The 22,457-nt window shown below is 37.2% G+C and overlaps 1 protein-coding gene across 5 annotated transcripts in view; it reads left to right on the top strand.

Moving 5' to 3' along the window:
• The window catches only part of INTS6 (integrator complex subunit 6), a 119,792-nt gene that overhangs the window by 21,196 nt on the left and 76,139 nt on the right, over positions 1-22,457 (top strand). For 4 of the 5 annotated variants that reach the window (XM_070409107.1, XM_070409106.1, XM_070409105.1 and 1 more), the window contains exon 4: positions 4,826-4,915. In XM_070409107.1, coding sequence (XP_070265208.1) covers positions 4,826-4,915 — 90 coding nt within the window. Of the gene's footprint in view, positions 1-4,825; positions 4,916-17,004; positions 17,080-22,457 lie in introns of those variants that run through there. The other variant, XM_070409108.1, reaches the window with a different exon arrangement.

The following is a 22,457-nucleotide window of genomic DNA, read 5'->3' as shown; positions in this document are numbered from 1 at the left end:
TTTATCTGAATTTTCCAAACCTTAAAACTATTAAAATTAATATTTTATCTTATATTTATGTATATACTCTCTGAAAGTTGAAGTCATATGGTTTTTAAAAGTAAACACTAATACATACTGCATTTTGTATCAGTGTGTTTTTGTTTGGGGAGGTATATTGATTTATATATAGAAGAATTGATGGGTAAAATAGCATAGCAACAGGAAACCAGTAAAGGAATAGTACTACAGTAGTTAATTTTATTGCAGATAGAATATAATAAATAAAATAAAACTTATTTAATACCATTCATCATTGGGTAAATACATCATAATCCAGATTGGTTGTAGAATTGTTAGCTGCTACCAACAGGACTTTCAGGTGTTGCTGAAAGACCTTATGATTTGGAGTTGAATTAAGGTTCTGGCTTTGCCAGTTACCAGCTAGATGATTTTGGATTGTATCATCTAATCTCTCTGAACATTTACTTGCCTCACCAAGTTTTTAGGGTCAAATGAGGTAAATTCTTTATTATTAGAGGCTCAGTGCATGAAATTTGTGCACAGGTAGGGTCTCTAGGCCTGGCCTGTGATCAGGGCCGATTTCCTTCCTCTCCCCCCCTCGACACCACCACTGGTTGCCCTCCCCCGGTTCCCGGTTCCCTATGGGGCTATTGGAGCCTGCCAGCCAGGGGGAGGGACCAAGAGGTTGGCTGTTCCTCCTGCTCGCCGACCCCGCCTCCTGCTGCCACTGATCACCTGGGGACCTGGCACCACCTGTGTCCACCACCCCCTACCCCCTGGTTCCCCGTTCTTCATTGGGCGATAGGGGCCTGCAGGCTGGGGGCAGCTCCTGTGTTGAGCATCTGCCCCCGGTGGTCAGTGTGCATTATAGCTGACCGGTCGCTCTGCCATCCGGTCAATTTGCATATTATGCCTTTATATAGAGAGATTATTATTAAGGACATGGGTTATTAGTAATTTCAGGAATAGCCTCTGGGGGGAGACTACTGTGTATATAAGATTATAGTAAAATTTTAATTCAAAGCTTCATTTTGTTGTTAAGGAAAAAGTAACTTTGAATTTACCTAAAATTTTAATAACAGACTTTTTGCTGAATTTGAATGCTTTTTTAAAATTTTTTATTTTATTTTATTTTTTATTGATTTCAGAGAGAGGAAGGGAGAGGAAGAGATAGAAACGTCAATGAGAATGAGGAATCTGCTGCCACTTGCATTCCCCCTACTGGGGATTGAGCCCGGGCTTGTGCCCTGACCAGGAATTGAACCCTGACTTCCTGGTTCATAGGTCAATGCTCAACCACTCAGCCACACTGACTGGGCTTGAATGCATTTTAATTTGATCTTTAGACATGGTTCTTAAGAAAGTATATTAGTTTTGGGTTGACATAATCATCTATAAACTTATTAATACACCATAGATTATTGTTATTTAACTATAGATATGACCAGTTCTCTCTGCTCTGGAGTATAATTCTCAATGTGCTTATACAGGAATTAGAGGCCCGGTGTATGATATTCGTGCACGGATGTGGTCCTAGGCCTGGCCAGCAATCCAAGTGCCGCTGGCATGGAAGGGCAGGTCCCAGCTGACCTCTGGACCCTGGGCAGCACCTGGGCCCCAGGCCCCCACATGCCCCTCCTCTGCCTGAGTCATAGGACCCCTGCCTGGCTCCCTCAGCATCTGGGAGCTGGATGGCAGCCCCGCCCCCTGCCCCCACCACTGGTCACCATCTGCGGGGTGATCGGTGGGGCGATTGGGCCCTGCTCGCACCCACCTTGGCCTGGCACTGCCCGCTCACCTGCTCCACCATCCTGCCGCTGTCCTGCTCTCATCAGGGCCCATCAGGCTGGCAGCATCTCCACTGCCACCTGCTGCCAGCGCCACATCACCAATGCCTGCCATGTTCCACACTGCCCCCTGGTGGTCAGCGTACGTCATAGCGAGCAGTCGAAATCCCGGTGGAGGAAACAATTTGAATATTAGGCTTTTATTACATAGGATAAGAATGGATGGATATCAAACTTTTGGTCAGAAAATAATGCCTTTGACTTAGGTTACAGTGGAGATGATACAGAGACACTACAGCAAGTCTTTGGTCCATGCTGTGGTGGCTTTAAGATATTTGCTGATTTGTTTTTGAAAGGCAGCAAGTCAACCAAAGTAGTTTTAGCTTAAGGATGGAATCAAGATACAATAGTTTTGAAGATATTAGGACATCGTGGTGTTCTTTAGTTCCCTTTGCCAATATTTTAGCTACAGTGGTATTTGTAGAGACCAGGAAAGGAGAGAGATTGTTACATGTACAAAGATTTGTACATTTATTATGAGAGTAGAGCTTATGTGTCACGCACCTAACACAATGCCTAACATAAGTGTTTGAATGACAAACGTGAATGTGAATGGATAGTGATGGCCAGACAGATATAGGAGGGAGTGTACCTGTGTAGCCTAGCAAGTTCATGAGTTATGTGTTAAGTTTGGGAAGCACTCATTTATATGGAAGTAAAGGTAGCATTTTTTAAGCTTATTGAAGTTTGAATAATTTTAAATGGTTCTGTGAACTTTGACAGGTTTGTACTAGGCTATATAATTAGTGAATAATGAATATTTAAGTGCTCATTGTTTAAATATTTTGTGTTCAGGCCCAAGGAAGAAATATGACATGATCCTTGCCTTTAATGTATTGAAACACATAAAACAATAGCAAATAATACAAGATAGTGTATTTTTTAAAAATTGTGGTAGAAACACACAACAAAATGTACCATCTTAACTATTTTTAAGTGTAGAGTTCAGTAGTGTTAAATATTCATATTGCTGTACAAGGTGTTATATATTTAAATTTAAAATAATTTGTTGAGAGAGGATAAATGCTGTAGGGAAGTGGTATTCAAAATGTACTCCATGAAACCACTCAAAATCCACTTTTATTTGAAGAAACACTTTATTTATCTATGTTAAATATGTAAATATATTTATTTAACTTAGGCTTGAAAACTATTACTATTAGAATTTGGAGGAGAAGGGTGTACTTATTTAAGGCCAGAGTAATCAGGCAAGGTTTCATGGAAGAAGAGGATCAAGAAATGTAATTTACAGACTCCTACCCTCAGCACTTTATGATAAACTATACCTTAAGGAATGATTAGGAATTGGGTGGGTTGTGGGCAGGGAAAAGGAAAAACATTCTACTTGAGGGAACTAGTCAAAGCTCAGAGATGGGAATGAGCATTATCTGTTTCTAGATCCATGAGAAGAACTGCATTATTAGAATATGTCATTTATGTTGGGGGTGAATGGTATTAGAGACAATATAGTATAATGTAATAGTTCCAAAAGTGTGTCATATTTACCATGAATGTTGTAGAGGAGGAAGGGAAGGTAAATTCATATGTTATTCCTGCAAAGCTTCTCTAACATTTGAATGCTACTGTGCATTCGAAATCCTTGAGCTTATATCCAACATATTTTATTTGACCAGAGGAAGCTTCCTCCATCTGGACACCAGTTTGAAAAAATGTATATGCCACTTACAAGTTGTGTAACTTGATCAAGAAATGTAATCTATTAGACCCCCACCCTCAGCCCTTTGTGATGATTAGATTATGATCACAATTACTGTATGTGAAAAAGTGTTTGTAAATTCAATAAATAATGACTATGTACTAGAATATGCTAATGATCGAGAGTTATATAAATGTGTAAGGGAAAGCTTACAGACCCATAGATGAGTACATGCATGTAAAAATCTTTCTACATCTTTGCTATTCTAAGTATGGTCTGTGCACATTAGCATCTCCTAGCCTGCAATCTTATTAGATATGCATAATAACACTAGTCTCCATTCCATACCTACTGAATTAGACCCTGCATTTTATCAAGATCTCCATGTTCATATGCACATTAAAATTTGTCATGCTTTTTAACATCATATCCAATAAAACTTCATTCTGTTCTTGAACATTGTTAGTAACTGAGAACTTGATATCTTGGATTTCAAACACCAGGTTTACCCTCTAGAAACTTCAATCTTTCATTATAGTTTTATACACAATGTGCTTAGTATCTCAGATGAGAACCATTTATATGTAAAAGATAAGTTTATGTTTATCTGAGCCCCTATGTCACTTAGAATCGATTATTGTATTCATAGAATGACTTGACCACAGATTTGAATGGAAGTTAATGTAGTTATTGTACCTTACCTATAGAGCATTTGAGAACTTTTTCACTGTGTTCCATTGCCACTGTTACTGTTTTTGTACTCTTCACCAAGTAGTTTCTTTAAGTAACCATCCTATGTAATTACTATATAATTTTTTGCATTGGACTATTACTAATTTTGCTAAGCTCAGAGTAGCCCCAGTTTTTCCATGGAACTAGCTCTTGGATTAAATTACATGATAATGTTCACCTATCATTTTGCCTTCCTTTTTAAGAAGTTTCTAAGAAAATATTATCCTTTTAATTTGTAATATCTGAATATGCTCAGTTATTAGAACTTAATTATGGAATCTCTTTTAAGAAATTAAATACTTTTAGATAGTTACATAAATGTAAATGCTCACTATAAAAATTAAAACAATGTAGGGAGAAGTAAAAAGCCCACCTTTTTTTCTACTTAATCCTACTCCTTTAAGATTATCTTCTGTTTGGTTTTTTTTCTTCTAGTTTTTTTAAATGTACAAGAGCCTATACACTATCTTTAAAATTTAACAACAAAAAGAGGGATTTAGGCACTGTTCTGAGCATTGACTTTTTACTCAGAAAAAATGAACTAATGTCTAGATCTTAATATGATTAATGTGTTTTTTGACTTTAGGGAAGAAACCCCTTTTACTTGGAGCCAGCAATAATTATTACAATTACTGATGGGAGCAAGTTGACTACTACCAGTGGAGTCCAGGATGAGGTAAGTTATGTTTATATCAGCATGGATTATGTAAATGCAGTTTAAGATCTTTATTTTTATATGCAACTGCAGGATATTGACTGCCTTAAATAGATTCTTTTATTATTTGATGCAGTCTAGAGTCATCTGTTTTCTAGTACTCATGTACCTTCTCTGTTGTTTGAAGCAACTGTTTCTAAATTTTCTTGAATAGGAATCCCTTGTGTGAAACTATTTTGAGCATACCCCACCCCAAAATATGTGTATTTTTGAGTTTATGTGAGAGTGACAGTATCAATTCATACAGTAAATTTAGTAAAATTAATATTTTCAGGTTAAAAAAATGAAGACAGCATTCTAATAATTTCTTCCCATATTTCAGTGGATTTTCATGTGCACCCCACTGTGGACACTCCTAGACTAGAATATAGCAAAGCCACAGGGAGGTTAAGACTAGGAGGTTTTTGGACATTTTTATTTGAAGTCAAATATAGTATAATAATAACCTCACCTGTTGTCTACAAGCATGCATTACGCAGAGTTGGTTGTGTGTTATGTGATAGGATGAATACAGAATTATTTTTAACTTTAAGCTGTTTTTATTGTAGTATTTGAATTGCTCTTGAACATTACATTAGGTTTTTAAGGTATGTTATAGGAAGGAGTTGGTTTAGACCTTTTTTCTGCCAAGGGCCATTTGGACACTTATACCATCATTCATGGGTCATACAAAATTATCAACTTAAAAATTAGCCTGCTATATTTGCTCAAACACTTAATTAACTCACCCCCTAATGCCTTGGCAGGACCAGACCAAATGATTTCCACGGGCCTTAAATGGCCTGTGGGCCAGATGTTCCCACCCCTGGTTTAGACTATTAACTGTTTGTTTGTATTTGCTTTAGAACCTTAACTTTAATTCTTATTGTATCTACAGAGGGTTTGATTAAGTAAGAAAAGTGTAATTTTTAAGTTCAGTAATTTTTAGCAATACTTTTTGTTTGTGTGACATTGGGGAATGTAATTGGACATGGAATAAAGACATGTGGATTCTAGTCTTCCTTCAACTACTTTCTAGCAGTCAACTAGCTACCTATTTAACATCTTTCAATCTCTATTTTGGCAATGAAATGAAGATGATAATTCTTGCCCTACCTCCTAGGATTGTTGGAAGACTAAATGAAATAATTAATGTATGTGAAAGTGCTTGGTAGGCTGTAAAGAAAAGAACATGTCCTATCATGAAACATTGGAACCAGTAAAGAATTGTGGTTGTCTGATCTTGATTAGCGGGGAGGAGAGCCAGAATTGTTTTGTGTGAGCAGTTGATGTCAGAGGGAATTTAGGCTATAATTCCTGGAGATAGAGCTGAAAAGTTTAGGTAGATTAAAATTCATAATTAAATACTTTCTAGTCTATATATAATTAATAGACTTGGAATGCTCCATAATTGACTTTAGTGGGTTTGGGGGCTTTTTTTTTTTTAACTTAGTGGACATGTGTGATATCCTACCATTATCAGGATCAGATAGACATTGATTATATACATGAACATGCAATAGAAATGTTGCTTAAATTTGAAACTCTCAGTTGATATTTTTCTACTTCACCTTCCTTTTGAAAAACTTCAGAAAGATTGATGTATTAATAGTCAGGCCAGAAATACTATTAATAGAACCCATAACAATGAACTTTTTTGTAAAATTTATAGAAGTCTTTTGATGGTTTGTTTCATTTTATTTTTATTCTTAATTTTTTTTAAAAAAAACCTCATCCAAGGAATTTTTCCATTGCTTTTTAGAGAGAGTGGAAGAGAGAAGGAAAGACAGAAATACCGATGTGAATGAAACACATCGATTGGTTGCCTCCTGCATGAGCCCCGACCAGGGCCTGGGATGGGAAGGAGCCTACAACTGAGGCATCAGACCTGGGACCCTTCAGTTCGCAGGCCCACACTCTATCCACTGAGCCAAACTGGCTAGGGCTATTCTTAATGATTTTGATTTGTAGTTGTGATGACTGAAAATGTATTTCTATTTTCTGTTGTGAGATAATCTACTCAAGGTGCTCTGTTTTACTACCTTTCTGGACATGCCCTTTGGGGTACAGTATATTTTGTTTTCATACATTTGGATATTAAAAAAATATATATAGATAATATATATATATGTGTGTGTGTGTGTGTGTGTGTGTGTGTATATATATATATATATATGTATATAAGTATATATATATATATATATTGATTGATTTTAGAGAGGAAGGGAGGGAGATAGAAACATCAATAATGAGAGAGAATCATTGATCGGCTGCCTCCTGCATGCCTGCTACTGGGGATTGAGCCTGCAATCCGGGCATGTGCCCTGACCAGGAATAGAACCATGACCTCCTGGTTCATAGGTCGATGCTCAACCACTGATCCATGTCGGCAGGGCAAGGATATGTTTTATTTGTAATTTTTGTTTTGTAGGACCTCTTGTACCTTTAAAAAATATCTTGAAATATACATGGAGATTGGAATTGCTTACTTTTCTTCCTAGGTTTTTGGGAAGGATGTTGGAGAAATGAGACTGTGTGTTTACAGTGACCGAAAACTACCTTGCTAGTAGCTTGGGAAATTTTCCTGTGGGCAAGGATCTTTTACACTCTTTAGTATAGTACTGATAACAGAGCTTACATTAAACTTCTTCTCTGAAGTGGATGATTCATTTGTATTAAGGCAAAGTTTTATTTTGGTTATGTGGTTGCATTATAGGTCTATGAGTTGTTTCAGTTTTCAAGTTTAGGAATGAATGTCTTTGCTCCTATGCATGTTTGGTTTTCAATGTCCCAATGAGTCCCAATAAGTGGGGCAGAAAGACAATATATCCCAGAAGTGCATATTGTTGAAACTTAATTTTTGCTAAAATGTTGTGAAATACTAGTTTGTTCTAGCCCAAATAATTAAATTATGTGATTCATTTTAATGAGCCTTTCAATTCATAAAAAGCATAAAAATGCTTCGCGCGTGTGTGTGTGTGTGTGTGTGTGTGTGTTCGCGCGCATGCGCACACTACATATGATCTGTACTGTTATAATTTCTACTTGGGAATAACAAACAGAATTTTGCCTTTAGGTCTCTTTTCTTCAGATCTCTTAACCTTTGCTTTTGGCAGAACTTGATTCCTTTTCAGATTTATTGAATGAGTGAAAATGTCAGTAATTTTTCACAGTAGGTATGTGTGCATATAATTCTTGCCTGCTTGTGGCTGCTATTGATGTGACCTGTTACTGTTTATGGAGTTGTGCATCCCACCCATACAATATCTTTTGCTCCAGAATTACATTATCTCGGATAGTATATTATATCTGTTCTGTCAGTGCTGTTTTTCAGGAATAAGTGTTCCTGCTGCTTTAAAATCGTTTTTATGGCATATAAGTAAACTTAGAGCTCATTTAATCATAGTATTTATTTTATAAATGGGGAAATTGAGATCCAGGAAGCAAAGTGATTCACTAAAGTTTGTAAAATCTGTTACTGTCAAAATCTGGATTAGAATTTATCTAAATTCCAAAGACATTCCAGCCCCTCCAGACCAGTGCTTTTTTCCCTGATGTATCTATTACCGCTCAGATTCTGTTTTTGTGTGTTCTTAAAATTATCTTCTATTTACTTGATTTCCTGTTTATCTCCTTCAGCTTTTATGCAGTTGTGACGAAGGTATTATGTTCTTAGTCACACAGTGTATCTTGAGTGACTATTATGGCCAGGGCATTTCTAGGCAGTGAGGATAACCAAGATAAATACGGTGGATTTCCAGTTTTCAAGTACACAGTCTTATGGGGGTGATCGCCTATTAAATGGCTTTAAGAATGATAAAATAAAGATACATACTAAGTGAATGGGAGCATTGAAGAGGGAGGGTAATTGTAATATTAGCTATCTTGTATACATGTCAAATCCTGTGTAATGTGAATTTTTATAGTCATTTAATTTTTATTCAAGGATCTTGCAGATGATTTGGTAGAAGATGTGGCTTACAGTTTATATCTGTGAAGTTATAAAGCCTGATAAAAAGTTGTTTTAAGCCTAGAAAATAGTTAATGGGAAAACTTGGTACAATAATTGTCTCTTGAGGTGGTTAACTTTATGCAGGCCAGAATGATCCAATTATAACTTGTTTGTCAAAATAATTATAGGGCTACTATTTCTTTTGTGACAGCTCATTTCTTAGTGTGTTCGGATTTAGAAGAGTTGCAGCTTTGGACTGCGGACAAAAATCTTGAAGTGTATATCATCATTTTACCTTAATTCATGACTTTATCTTTTTGGCCTCCTTTAATGAAAAGTCCAGGCAATTGTTTGAGGTGTCATAAGTGTGTTTATAGTGTAGCATTTGTGATAACTCTGTAGGACTTTTGATAACTGTTTGTGTTGGAAAAGTATGTGTGTATTTTTAAAATACATTTTTTTTCTTTTTAAATGCAGCTATTTGATATAGTTGGATGTTTGCAATATTTTTACTTACGAGGAGTAAATTAGATGGGACTTTGAATTCTGATACACAAGAAAACAATATTGTTTACCTCCATAGTAGTAATCTTTGATGTTGGTAAACATACTTGCGGCCAAATAATCATAGTACCCTTCAGCGTGTTATATTATTGATGTGTCAGATGTTTTGGTAGAATTACCAAATTATAAATTAGAGTTGTAACATTTTTTTCTGGTCTTGTTTCCTGCAATAATCCTCTTAAGAACTGTTTTGCAATGGAAAACTGTTCTGTACTATGATTCCAAGAGCAGGTGGCTAACTATATTGCTCAATAAAGTAGCCAGAAGAAATCCTGCCAGTACCTTCTTGGTGACGAATGACATTACAGGAAGTGTAGCAGTTATTTTTCTCTTCCTTGAAAGTGCTAATAGTAGTATTATCTTTCAAATATTGAGATTTCTATATGCTGAAGAATCTTTCTGCATCTCTATCAATGTTATAATTGCTTTGGAAGCTAACATTTTAGAGAAGATATTAGCAGTAAAAAAAAACAACCCACAAAAAAACAAACCCCTGTTGGTTTTTGACATTAAAAGTTCTGCCTTTAATGAGCTTCCCCAGCTTTTTAAGAACTAGGGCAACTATTATAACTTTTTGGCAGATGTTCAGGAAGGGCATGCGTTTGCAGGAAAAAATTGTCTGAGTAATCTCAGCTATGTTTTAACTTCTCAGTTTTCAAAAGTTGATGCAGATGTCCCATGAGTCTTTGAGTTGTTGATTGTCAGTGATTTTTCTGGATCATTGCTGGGCAATGTAAATAGTTTTACCTTTAACAAGGATAATCTATGATTAGAATCTATAGTTATAGTTTGTATTTAACTCTTCATGATCTGTTACTGATTAATAGGACAGTCCAGAATTTATTGAAATCTGTTTGTTTCTAGTATCTGAAATAGTTCAGATATCACATCTCTCTTCCCCCCATAAAATGTTATTTCACTAAAGTTATTAAAAATATGTGCCAAACGCTGTCAAAACTGTTTAAATTGTGTCAAGAAAGACTTTAAATATATATTTAAAATAGTTATTTTTCTTCCACTATTCTTAGAATTTGGGGGTACTTTTTCTTTCTTTTTAAAAAAGACCACTAAGGAATCTTGAAAGATGTCATTGTAGTATGATAGAATATATCAAACAGATCTGTGTGTAAATGTGTTTCTGCATTTTCATGTTTCCTCCTTAGTAGTGGTGCCTTTTCATATTGATAGTAGTAGGGGCTCAGTAGCAGTTTCAACATTAGCTCCTATTTTACTGATCTGTGATTCAAATGTTCTAAACATATGTACAATATTGCTGTATATGTTAGTCTCTGTCAACACAACTTTTCAGTAACATTTAATAAGAATTTGTTGGATGCAGTTTATTATTATTTTTTTACCCATATTTTTGGCCCTGTTCTCTCAACTCTTGATTTATTTTGGTGTGCTATAAAAAATGATATATCTGCAATTATGAGTATATTAAAAATCCTATATAATAAAACCCTAATATGCAAATTGACCGAACGGCAGAACGACCAGTTGCTAAGATGCTCACTGACCACCAGGGGGCAGGCACTCGATGCAGGAGCTGCCCCCTAGTGGTCAGTGCGCTCCCACAGGGGGAGCGCCTCTCGGGCAGAAGCCAGGTTCACAAATAGGCGGGCAGTAAGAAGCAAGGGGTCCCTGACTGCTAGAGGGATGTCCGCTTGCTGGCTTAGGCCCGTTCCCCAAGGGGATTAGGCACAAGCTGGGATGAGGGTCGTCCCCCCCACTCCAGTGCACGAATTTTGTGCACCGGGCCTCTAGTATGTATAAAAAATGCATAATTAAAAGAAGATGATGAAATATTTCAATTTAATACCTATAGTGGATTTTCAGCAATTCACATTTGCAATACTCTTTTTTTTTTCAAGGTCTTGTGTAAAGGGAAGTTCTTAAGAATTGCCTCTAGACAAACACTATAATAGAATAATTAAAAAGAAACGCTGGCTGATTACTCTTTAATGAAACTATGTGGCTACAATAGCTAGTTTATTATCTAGAAACTTATGGTAAGATATCACAACATTGTTTTCATTCAGAGGGTGAAGCAACTTCACCCTGAATTTATTAGCCTGTCAGAGCCAGCAAGCAATAAGCAACACTGTACATGTAAGGAAAATTTCTGATTCTAGCTCTTCCATATATACTAGTAAACTACTGTGATATTTAGAATAGTAGTTTTCAAGTTACTGCATAATAATCACCTAGGATGTTTTAGAAAATATACCGCTAATTCTGGAAATGTTGGTTCAGTTGACCTGGGCACGGACCTGTGGATCTGCATTTTTTGAAGTATCCCAGTTGATTTTGATGCACAGATTTAGAAACTATAGTTTCAGAGCACAGTATAACTATAAATAAATATTTTTAAAAACTGCTAAAAATACATGTGAAAGTGAATAATTTTAACAAAACAAGTTAAAACTGCTTTGACTTACACAAAGACCATCAAAATATTTTAAGAAAATTAATTCTTAACCTTTAGAATTGTTAAACTTGTAAAGGAGTTTCCAAGGGATATGGAATAGGCCTTGTGTGAATATTTTATATTGTGTTTGGTCTGCTTTAGAATCAGTTATTGGGTAGCCTTGAAATATTAACTTATGTGCTGACTGTAATCTGTAGTTACTGCTTCTGGCTTGCTGTATTGAGGAAGACTCTTAGACCCTGAGTAGGAGATGGGTTAGAGGAGGAGAAGGTAAGAAAAGGGGAGTAATTAATTCATATTCTGTCATGTGCTTGCTATCCCTGGCTTAGGAGTTTTTATCCAAAGGACTACATAGTATTCTGTTATCCTTATTATGCTTTAATTCCTCGTTTGGATGTCTATAATTAGCATTATTTTACACAAATACACACACACACACACACACACACACACACTTGACCCATAGTTATGCTTAATATTTGCTTTCTCACCCTAACCGGTTTGGCTCAGTGGATAGAGCGTCGGCCTGCGGACTCAAGGGTCCCAGGTTCGATTCTGGTCAAGGGCATGTACGTTGGCTGCAGGCACATCCCCAATAGGGGGTGTGCAGGAGGCAGCTGATCGATGTTTCTCTCTCATCGATGTTTCTGACTCTCTATCCCTCTCCCTTCCTCTCTGTGAGGAATCAATAAAATATATTTTAACCCTTTGCACTCTGCTATCCCCTCTCAGGGGACATTGGAATTCTAGCATATCACTCGGATGTCCCCTCTCAGGGAACATTGCAGTTTATTAGTGATTACGGGGAATTGAGTTATTTCAACGCAACTTTTTGAGACATGCATGTTTCCCTGAAGTTTTATCTTGAAATGGCACAAGAAATTAAATCAAAATATCGTAAAATTACTAAGATATATACAAGAAATGTCAGCGGGTTTTGTGTCGGATTAAACAATAAACTACATATTCCCGATGTGGGACAAAGAAAACGGGACTGCATTGTGTGTTCTAACAGGAAAACACCTGGTGGCAGGCGTCAAACCACTTATTACTGTCAAACATGCACTAATCAGCCTGCAATGCATATTGGGGAGTGTTATAAAACTTAGCATACTGTACAAAATTATAAACAATAAAATATTGTTTGCTTTTGCAAATATACATTCCTCGATGTCACCCAATTCATAGAAGTCCAATATCATTATAATACGTTACTTGGTTCCAAAATTATACTAAATAATACAAGGGTCTGTAAATGCACGTTTCCGCCGCAAAGTAGCGTCGAGTAGCTGGTAGCCAATGTCCAGAATGGTTCGGAGTGCAAAGGGCTAAAAAAAATATTTGCTTTCTGGTGAGTTGCTACTAAAATACCCTTTTGTAACAATTTGTTCTGATTTTGAATACTTTTAAAAAAAATTTATCTTTATTGTCCCCCTTTTTTTCCCATTGACCACCTCCACCCTGAACCCATCCCTCCCCCCAGATTGATTTTGAATTCTTAAAAGTATATTTAGATTAATTCAGCAATAATTTTTCTTGTGATGCTTACTAACTGGTTGTATACAAGAATATTGGCACACCATTTATATTTAGAATTACTGTGTTCTAGATACTGGGAACACAAAGATAGAATTAAGCAAGACTCTTGCCCTTAGAAGACTCTTGCATATTGCATGGAGATATGCAAGTAAACAAGCATGCAAGCATTTGTAATAATGCATTGAGATAAATCTCATGGCATAAATAAACAGAATGTTCTGAGAGAACATGAAGAGAGGAGCTTAGCTTTGAGGCTTGGGTAAGGAATTGAGCTGAAATTTCAGGAAGAGGGACAGTGCAAAAAAAATGTATGAAGGTATGAAAACAGTGTATTGGGCAATTATGAAATATATGAGTGAAGTATAGAAATTTTAGGTAGGAGGCATGGATGCTTGAAATATAGGCAGAGGCCAGATGATACCACCCTAAGGAGACAATATAAATCTGTTTAACATTTACAAAGGAGGTATTGAAGATGCTAACCAGGTGAGTAACATGATCAGATTTGCATTTTAACAAGCTTTTGCTACCAGCAAGGTGACAGAAGAGTGGTAAACAGGGAAGAATTAGCAAACTGCATGCAACAATTCAGGAAAAAACATGGGGTATGCTACAACTAAACTATGCTGGACAGGAAGGCAGAAATTTTTGAGAGACGACTCAATAGATAATACTACTCAAGTCTTAAAAGATGGTAATCCTGTCTAATAAAGAGGTAATATGCAAATTGACCATCACTCCAACACACACGATGGCTGCCCCCATGTGGACACAAGATGGCCAGCAGGGGAGGGCAGTTGGGAGGAATCAGGTCTGAAAGGGAGGGCAGTTGCGGGGGGTCAGGCCAGCAGGGGAGGGCAGTTGGTGGGAACCAGGCCTGCAGGGGAGGGCAGTTGGGGGGAACCAGGCCTGCAGGGGAGGGCAGTTGGGGGCAACCAGGCCTGCAGGGGAGGACAGTTGAGGGTGACCAGGCCCTCAGGGGAGGGCAGTTGGGGCAACCAGGCCAACAGGGGAGGGCAGTTAGGGGCAACCAGGCTGGCAAGGGAGGGCAGTTAGGGGCAATCGGGCTGGCAGGGGAGCAGTTAGGCATTGATCAGGCTGGCAGGGGAGTGGATAGGGGGTGATCAGGCTGGCAGGCTGAAGCGGTTAGGGGCAATCAGGCAGGCAAGCAGGCGAGCAGTTGGGAGCCAGCAGTCCTGGATTGTGAGAGGGATCCCAGATTAGAGAGGGTGCAGGCTGGGCTGCGAGACACCCCCCGCCCCCATGCACAAATTTTGTGTACCGGGCCTCTAGTAGTAGAATAAAGCAGTATTTGACAGGAGTTTTGAACCCCAGGACTTGGGCTTCAGAGGGTCCTGTGAATTCCCTGAAATCTTATTTACAGACATTGTCCATCTGTGTGTATGCACATTTTTCTCAGGGACAGAGGTTAATAGGTTTAATCATATTCTCAAACAAGTGGAAAACAACAACAAAGCCACGACAATCTTGTAGTATTTTGAGGTTTCCAACTTGGGAATCTATGTGGATGTTGGTAGTGTTTACTGAATGGGGGATATTGGATAAGTGGTAGAAAGGAATATAAAACAACTGGAGGCCCAGTGCACTAATTCATGCGTGGGTGGGGTCCCTCTGGCTGGCCGGGTGGGGGGGGGGGGGGGAGTGGGCCCTCTGGTGGTTGGCCAGCCAAGGGAGTTTGGCTGTAGGAGCGTACTGACCACCAGGGTGCAGCTCCTGCATTGAGCGCTTGCCCCCTGGTGGTCAGTGCATGTCATAGTGACTGGTTGTAATGATCACTTAGGCTTTTATATATAGAGATTGTTTGATAAATTAACTATCTTAAGGGTACAAATGTTTTAAAGGAGTTATGAGACAACTTTTAAAACAACTTAAAAGATTTTTTTTTTTGCCTTTTAATATTATGTCTTAGGAAAAATATTTTGTATTTAAAAACAGAAATAAGTAGAATTTTCTCTGATTTCCAATAATTAAAATTTTTATTTTGAAGCTGATTGAATAAGTCTTAAGTTATCTTATTATTTATCAGATATTTTGAGTTTTTAAATTTAAGGCCATAGTGATGTCAACATTTAAAATTGGTTATTTCAAACAAGCATGAACATTGCAATTCAGAATGCTAGGATGAGTGTTGTGTCTGGGAGTTATGCCTTGTGCTAGTGTCAAGTCAGTTAAAGAGGATATAAGATTAAATCCTTTTCTATTTATTAGAATGTAATTTAAAAGTCGTAGTAGATTGGCTTTAACTGTATTGGCAATTTTCTGCCAGTTAGCCTGTGCGGTGTATTTCATCCCTCTTTAAATCAGATTACAATTTGGGCATGAAAAAATTGAGTACTTGGTCTCCTGATGAGGCACACTCATATCAGCCTTCAGCTGCTAGTCATTTATAAATACAGTAAAACCTCGGTATAATGGACTAATTTTGGCAAGGGAGTGTCTGTTAAAGCCGAAAGTCCGTTATATAATAAAGTAGGTTTTCCAAATGCATATGTTAAAAAATTTGTCAAATTAATTTACCTGTTTTTACTTATGTAGACCCGTTTGTGTGATTATGTATGAAAAATTTAATTTTACAGAGAAATTTTCTATATGTATTGCTGTAATTTTAAATTTATACTGAATAGGTCTGTCAATGTGTACATTCACAACTCACCTTGAGTAAACAAAGGCACACAGCTGAGGCGTGGCTTAGCCCACATGGGAACATCAGCTAACACATGTTAAAACTACTGCAGAAAGTCACACCTCAGGACAACAGAATCAATTACCACGTATGCAGTGTGATCACGTGCTAATCATTCTCCGAACATTGTTTAGGAGCAGTGAATCTGGGATTTAAATATGTAGACTATAGTTGTAGATTTGTAATATACATTTATGTCAGCGATATTACTACAGCATTTTTTCTAACATATGGCCTACTTGCTAAAATTTGTTAAAAATAACAATGATTTGGTAACAAAAAATATAACCTGTTAATTTAATTATAAGCATATCTTGGTTAAAAGCATTTTAAAATTAACAGGGTGTTAATTTTCAGATATGACATGGATTGGAAAATTGGTTATATCTGAAGTCTGTTAAAGCAAGAGCTTACTGTACCTTCATTATACTTTCTTAGCTGTATTCCATAAATAGTTATTTTATGTAATTCCCACTTTCAATTGTTCTTTTCAGATATAATGCAATAGATAAAAATTTTTAAATTTCTGTATTAGGAATAAGCTGTGCAGTGACTGGAAGATATTGAAACTATGATTTTTACTTCAAGGCAAGGCTACATTTTTATCTAGACAAGGCTATTTTGTTATATTTTTCCCCACGCTCTGTCTTTTCAGGTTGAATTACTGATTGCCCCTGCCCCCCCCCCCCCTTTGTTTTGTTTGTTTTGGTTTTGATGTTTTTTTTCCTTTCAGCTAAAGGAGCAGCCCAGTGGTTTTCAAGAAGTGCCAAAGTGCACTGACTGTCTCATGATGACTGGTGCCTCAGGGAGGGTCATGATTCCTGGATACAGGATCGACCTGATCCTGGATGTCACTTCAAGCAGTCAGATCGTGGGGAAAAGCCTTGTCTAATGGCTAGCCTTCCTCAAAAGTCTGATGCTAGTCATCTCGGAAGGCCTCAGAAAAAGCCTTAAAGGTGAGCAGAGTAGAGTGTAGTTCTCTCTGGGGGCTGTGACTATTTGTTGGAGAATATGATTCAAGATAGAATAACATCCCTAACCTGACAAATCCAGGCTCAATTGGTAAATTAACTTTAGTTTATAAATTTGTTGATGATCAGACCCCAATTTTTTTGAGTTATTAGAAACTACCCTTCTAACCTTAAGATCTATAAAGGGAGGGATTCGGTATTTCCTGAGCCCTTCAGAAGCTGAGGTGAAAAAACAGCTGTCTTTGTAGCAGTTTGGATTTATGTGGCTCATATTTTATTGCCTTCAACTTGAAGTATATTAAAACTGCCTGGCATAATTAAAATAACATTTTTAGCTCTATGAAAACTTCTTTAGAGGTGTTTTGAGCAATTTAGTTTGGAGCAAATTTAAATCCAGGGCTCGCTCTCTGTGTTTTATGCACTTATATATAATAAACTTGTTCATATACTAAGCTTTATTGCTAAATTTTCAAACTCTAAAACCTGTCCTAAGAGTTTATAGGTTGTTTTTTTTTTTTTAATGAGTCACTGATATTAGAAAAAACAATAACATGGGCATGCACCATCCCCAATTTGAATGTGCATTTTTACATTTAGAAATTATATATGTCACTGCTGTATTAATATTTTAAAAAACATGCAAAAATGTTAAAAAAGATGAGGTAAAGAAAACTTACGCAAAAGAAGTTCTGATATTTTCTTTCACATCATTCGTCATGATGTATAATGGGGTTGGCAAACCATTTTTAAAGGGCCAGAAAGTAAATATTTTAGGCTTTCAGCCCATATGGTCTCTATTGGAACTACTGGATTCCATTGTAAGGCAAAAGCAGCCATATATATAGACAATATTTTAAACTAATGAATGTGGTTGTCTTTAATAAAATTTTATTTGCCAGAACAAGCTGTGGGCTGGATTTGGCTGGTGTGCCATTGTTTACTGACCCCTGGAGTATATCCTGTTTGGTTGGCCACCTGCCTAGACCTTGAAATTGTATTATACTGGTTTTTAGTTATTTTTCACCAGCAGTTTTAGAGTGCATTTGACCCTTCTTATACTGACTGAGCAGAAGAATACTAGTAGTCAGAATGCGTTCAGTTTAGTTGAACAAATACTTATAGGAACACCAGTGATTCAGGCACAAGGTTAGGTGCTGATATCAGGAGTTTGAAAGACAGGTAAACAGTAGGGCTTGGTGTAAAAAGTAAAATATTACAGCACAAGCTGTTGAGAAAGTGAGGCTGGCACTGGGAAATGATGTTTCCTGTTGGACTTTGAAAGGTTGTGATGTGGATAGGTGCAAAGGCATAAAGGTGATAAAAGGGAACGTGGGGGAACCGTATATTACCTCAGTTTTGACAGTTGGCAGAGTGAGAAAATAGCAGCAGGAAATGAAAGTGGACAGATTGGCATGGCCTGTATCGTGTATGCTCTTCCAAAGAACTTGGACTTTGCCTTAAAGGTTGATGGTAATCATTGAAGAGATAATAGTACTGGAGAAACTGATCAGATTTAGATTTTAGAATGATAGTGGCAGTAGTAGAGAATATACAATGAGATGTTTTTGACAACTCATTTTTTTTTTACCTCCTTCTGACAAAGGACACCATTGTTTATAGGTTGTTTTGCACCAGATGTAACATAAACTTGGAATATATTTAGCAGTAAAAAGGAATGAACTATTCATATTCTACAATATGGATAATCCTCTAAAAAATATACTAGATACAAAAGACCATATATCATATGATGCATATTCTATATTGCCATTTTTTATGGAATGTCCATAAAGTAGATTAGTGGTTGCCAGGAGGTGGACTGGGGACTGACTGCAAATGAGCAGGAGGGATCCTTTTGGGATGTTGAAATGTTGTAAAACTGGATAGTGGTGAAGGTTATACAACTCTTAAGTTTACTAAAAATAATTGGATAATTTTTAAATGGTTGAATTTTATGGTAGGTAATTACTAGCATACCTCAAAGTTGTTAAAAAAATTAGAAAGACCTCACCTTTGAAATTTGTTGGAGTAAAACTTAGTTAGAAATTATTTCCATATTACTATTGCCAAGTAATTGCTCTTTTCTCTGAACAAATATGAACATACTAGAACCCCAAAAAAGTGTGTGTGTTTTTTTACCTTAAAGGGCATACATTGTAATCATAAAAAGAAACTGTAGGAACTAAAGTTTATAGAATTCACTTTGACTTATAATTTCTTAATTTTTCTTTTCTTTTTATTGTATTTATTTTTAAAAAAATACATTTTATTGATTTTTCACAGAGAGGAAGGGAGGATAGAGAGTTAGAAACGTCGATGAGAGAGAAACATCGATCAGCTGCCTCCTGCACACCTCCCACTGGGGATGTGCCCGCAGCCAAGGTACATGCCCTTGGCCAGAACCGAACCTGAGACCCTTCAGTCCGCAGGCCGACGCTTTATCCACTGAGCCAAACCGGTTAGGGCTTTCCTTTTCTTTTTAAAAAAATTTTCTTTTCATGTTAATATCATATGAGGAGAATCTTAAGTGCTTATATAACATTAAAAAGCTAGAAATAAGTTAAGGGAAATTTACTTGATTTCTTTTTTTCCAAGGGAATAATTGTTAAAGAAAGAATCTGAAGTGTGATGATTTTAAATTTGTAAATTGTTTCTTCATAACCTTAACAGTTATAGAAAATGAATAAAAAGAATACAAAACAATTGGAAAATGGTTGTTTTCACTCAATAAATATTATTAAGGGCCTACTATGTGCTAGGCACTGTTTCTTAGAAACAGATATAGTGATAGATTTTTACTATGCTACTTTCTTTTATTCCTAGATGCCAAAATCATGTATGAGGTTTAACATAATCATTAAGAAAATATGTATAAAGCTGAATTGTGATACTTTTTATTGTTTACAAGGTAATTTCACAACTCAATCCCCAATTCTGTGACAGTGAGGAAAATGAATCTTAGTATATAGCTATTTCCCAAGTAAGAGGCAGAGCTTGACCATTGTGTTTTTTTTCCTATTTTTTTCAAGTCTATTGCTCTTTATTCTCTAGTATGGGATTTTTAAAAAGTACAATTCTGCATAAGAATATATGTATAGATCTGTGGATAAAATTGAGAGTTCAGAAAGAAACCCATACATTTATGGTCAATTGATTTTCAACAAGGAAGCCAAGACAGTTTGTTGGGGAAAGGATAATCTTTTCAATAAATGGTACTGGACAAGTGAATATTCACATGCAAGCGAGTGAAGTTGGACTTGTACCTGACACCATATATAAAAATGAACTAAAAATGGGTGAGCAAATTAAGTGTGAGAATTAAAACTCTTGGGAGAAAACAGATGTAAATCTTCATGACCTTGGGTTAGGTAGCAGTTTCTTAGGCATGACACTCAAAGAACAGTTAAAGAAAAATTAGATAATTTGAGTTCATCAAAACTAAAAAGTATTTGTGCTTTAAAGGATACTATCAAGAAAAGACAGTAACAGAATAGGAGAAAATGTGTGCAAATCATATCGGATAAGGTCCCAGAATACAGAATATACAAATAACTATTATAGTACAAAAATAAAAGAGCCCTGGCTGGTGTAGTACAGTGGATAGAGCTTGGCCCACACACTGACGGGTCATGGGTTTGATTCCCAGTCAAGCACATGTTACCTGGGTTGTAAGTGCGGGAGGCAACCAATTGATGTGTATCTCTCACATCGACTTTTGTCTCTCTATCTTTCTTCCTACCCCCTCCTCCCTTTCTCCCTCTCATCCATTCTAAAAATCAATGGAAAAAGTATCCTTGGATAAGGATTAACAAAAAATAAAAAGATAAATAGATAATCCAATTAAAAATGAGTAAAGGACTGAAAAAGGTTATTTCTCCAAAGAAGGCAAATAAATGGCTAATAAGTACATGAAAAGATGTTCACCATCATTAAGGGAATGCAAATCAACAAGATACCACTCATAATGGCTATAATAAAAAATGATGGATAATAATAAATGTTGAGAATGTAGAGAAACTGAACTCTCATAGATTGCTTATGGAAATGTAAAGTAATGTAGTTGCTGTGAATAGTAGTTTGGCAGTTCTTCAAGAAGTGAAACAGTTAACTTATGACCACAAAAGTTCACTCCTTGGTATGTACCTAAAGAAAATAATAGCATGTCCACATAAAATGTCAGATCATCATTATTTATAATAGCCAAAAAGTAGAAACAACCCAATGTTCATCAACTGTTGAATAAACAAAATGTGGTATATCCATACAGTGGATTAGTATTCAGCTTTAAAAAGGAATGGAATTCTGACATCCTATATAATAAAAGCCTAGGTGGCATCACGCCCTCACGCGATGTCATCACAAGATGGCCACCCTCACATTGTCACAAGATAGCCACCCTCACGTTGTCACAAGATGGCCACCACAAGATGGCCGGCAGGGGAGGGCAGTTGTGGGCGAGCAGGCTGGCAGGGGGAGGGCAGCTGGGGGTGATCAGGTCGGCAGGGGAGCAGTTAGGCGTCAATCAGGCTGGCAGGGGAGCAGTTAGGGGGTGATCAGGCTGGCAGGCAGAAGCGGTTAGGGGCAATCAGGCAGGCAGGCGAGCGGTTAGGAGCCAGCAGTCCCGGATTGTGAGAGGGATGTCTGACTGCCGGTTTAGGCCTGATCCCTGTCAGTTGGACATCCCCCAAGGGGTCCCATATTGGAGAGGGTGCAGGCTGGGCTGAGGGACACCCCCCCGCTCCGCCCCCACCGTGCACAAATTTCATGCACTGGGTCTCTAGTACACTATAACAGGATGAACCTGGAAGACATACTAAGTGAAAGAAGCCAGATACTAAAGACCATTAACTGGATGATTCTATTTATATGACATGTTCAGAATAGGCAGTTTCATAGAAAAAGAAATAGTAGTTGCTAGGGGTTGTAGGGGTAAGTGGGGATGCTAATGTGCATGAGGGTTTTGCGGGGGGGCGGTGGTTAAAATGTTCTAAAATTAGATATTAGTGATGGTCGTATATCTCTGTCTCTCTGGTTCACCCATTCTAAATAAATGAAATAAAACAAATGGAAAAACTCTTCTCTTTACCCCCACATACCCTATTTCCCTCTCTAGTGATTTTAATTTTCTTTCACAGCAAATTTGGAAATCATTTTTGATATCTCTTTGACTGCCCTATCTCCTTTTCCTCCCCTCCTCTCCTCTCCCCTCCCCTCCCCTCCCCTCCCCTTCCCTTTCTTTCCCTTCCCTTCCCTTCCCCTTTCTCCTCCCTCCCTCCCTCCCTCCCTCCCTTCCTTCCCTTATCTGAGGATATTTTCCATTGATTTTTAGAGAGAGGGAAAGACAGAGAGAAATACTGATCTGA

Source organism: Myotis yumanensis, unplaced genomic scaffold (genome assembly GCF_028538775.1).
Source record: "Myotis yumanensis isolate MYYU_CA2020_CCGP unplaced genomic scaffold, mMyoYum1.0.hap1 SCAF_3, whole genome shotgun sequence".
NCBI lineage: Eukaryota > Metazoa > Chordata > Mammalia > Chiroptera > Vespertilionidae > Myotis > Myotis yumanensis.
The sequence above is the reverse complement of the archived record's forward strand: the minus strand, read 5'-3'. Positions and strand labels throughout refer to the sequence as shown.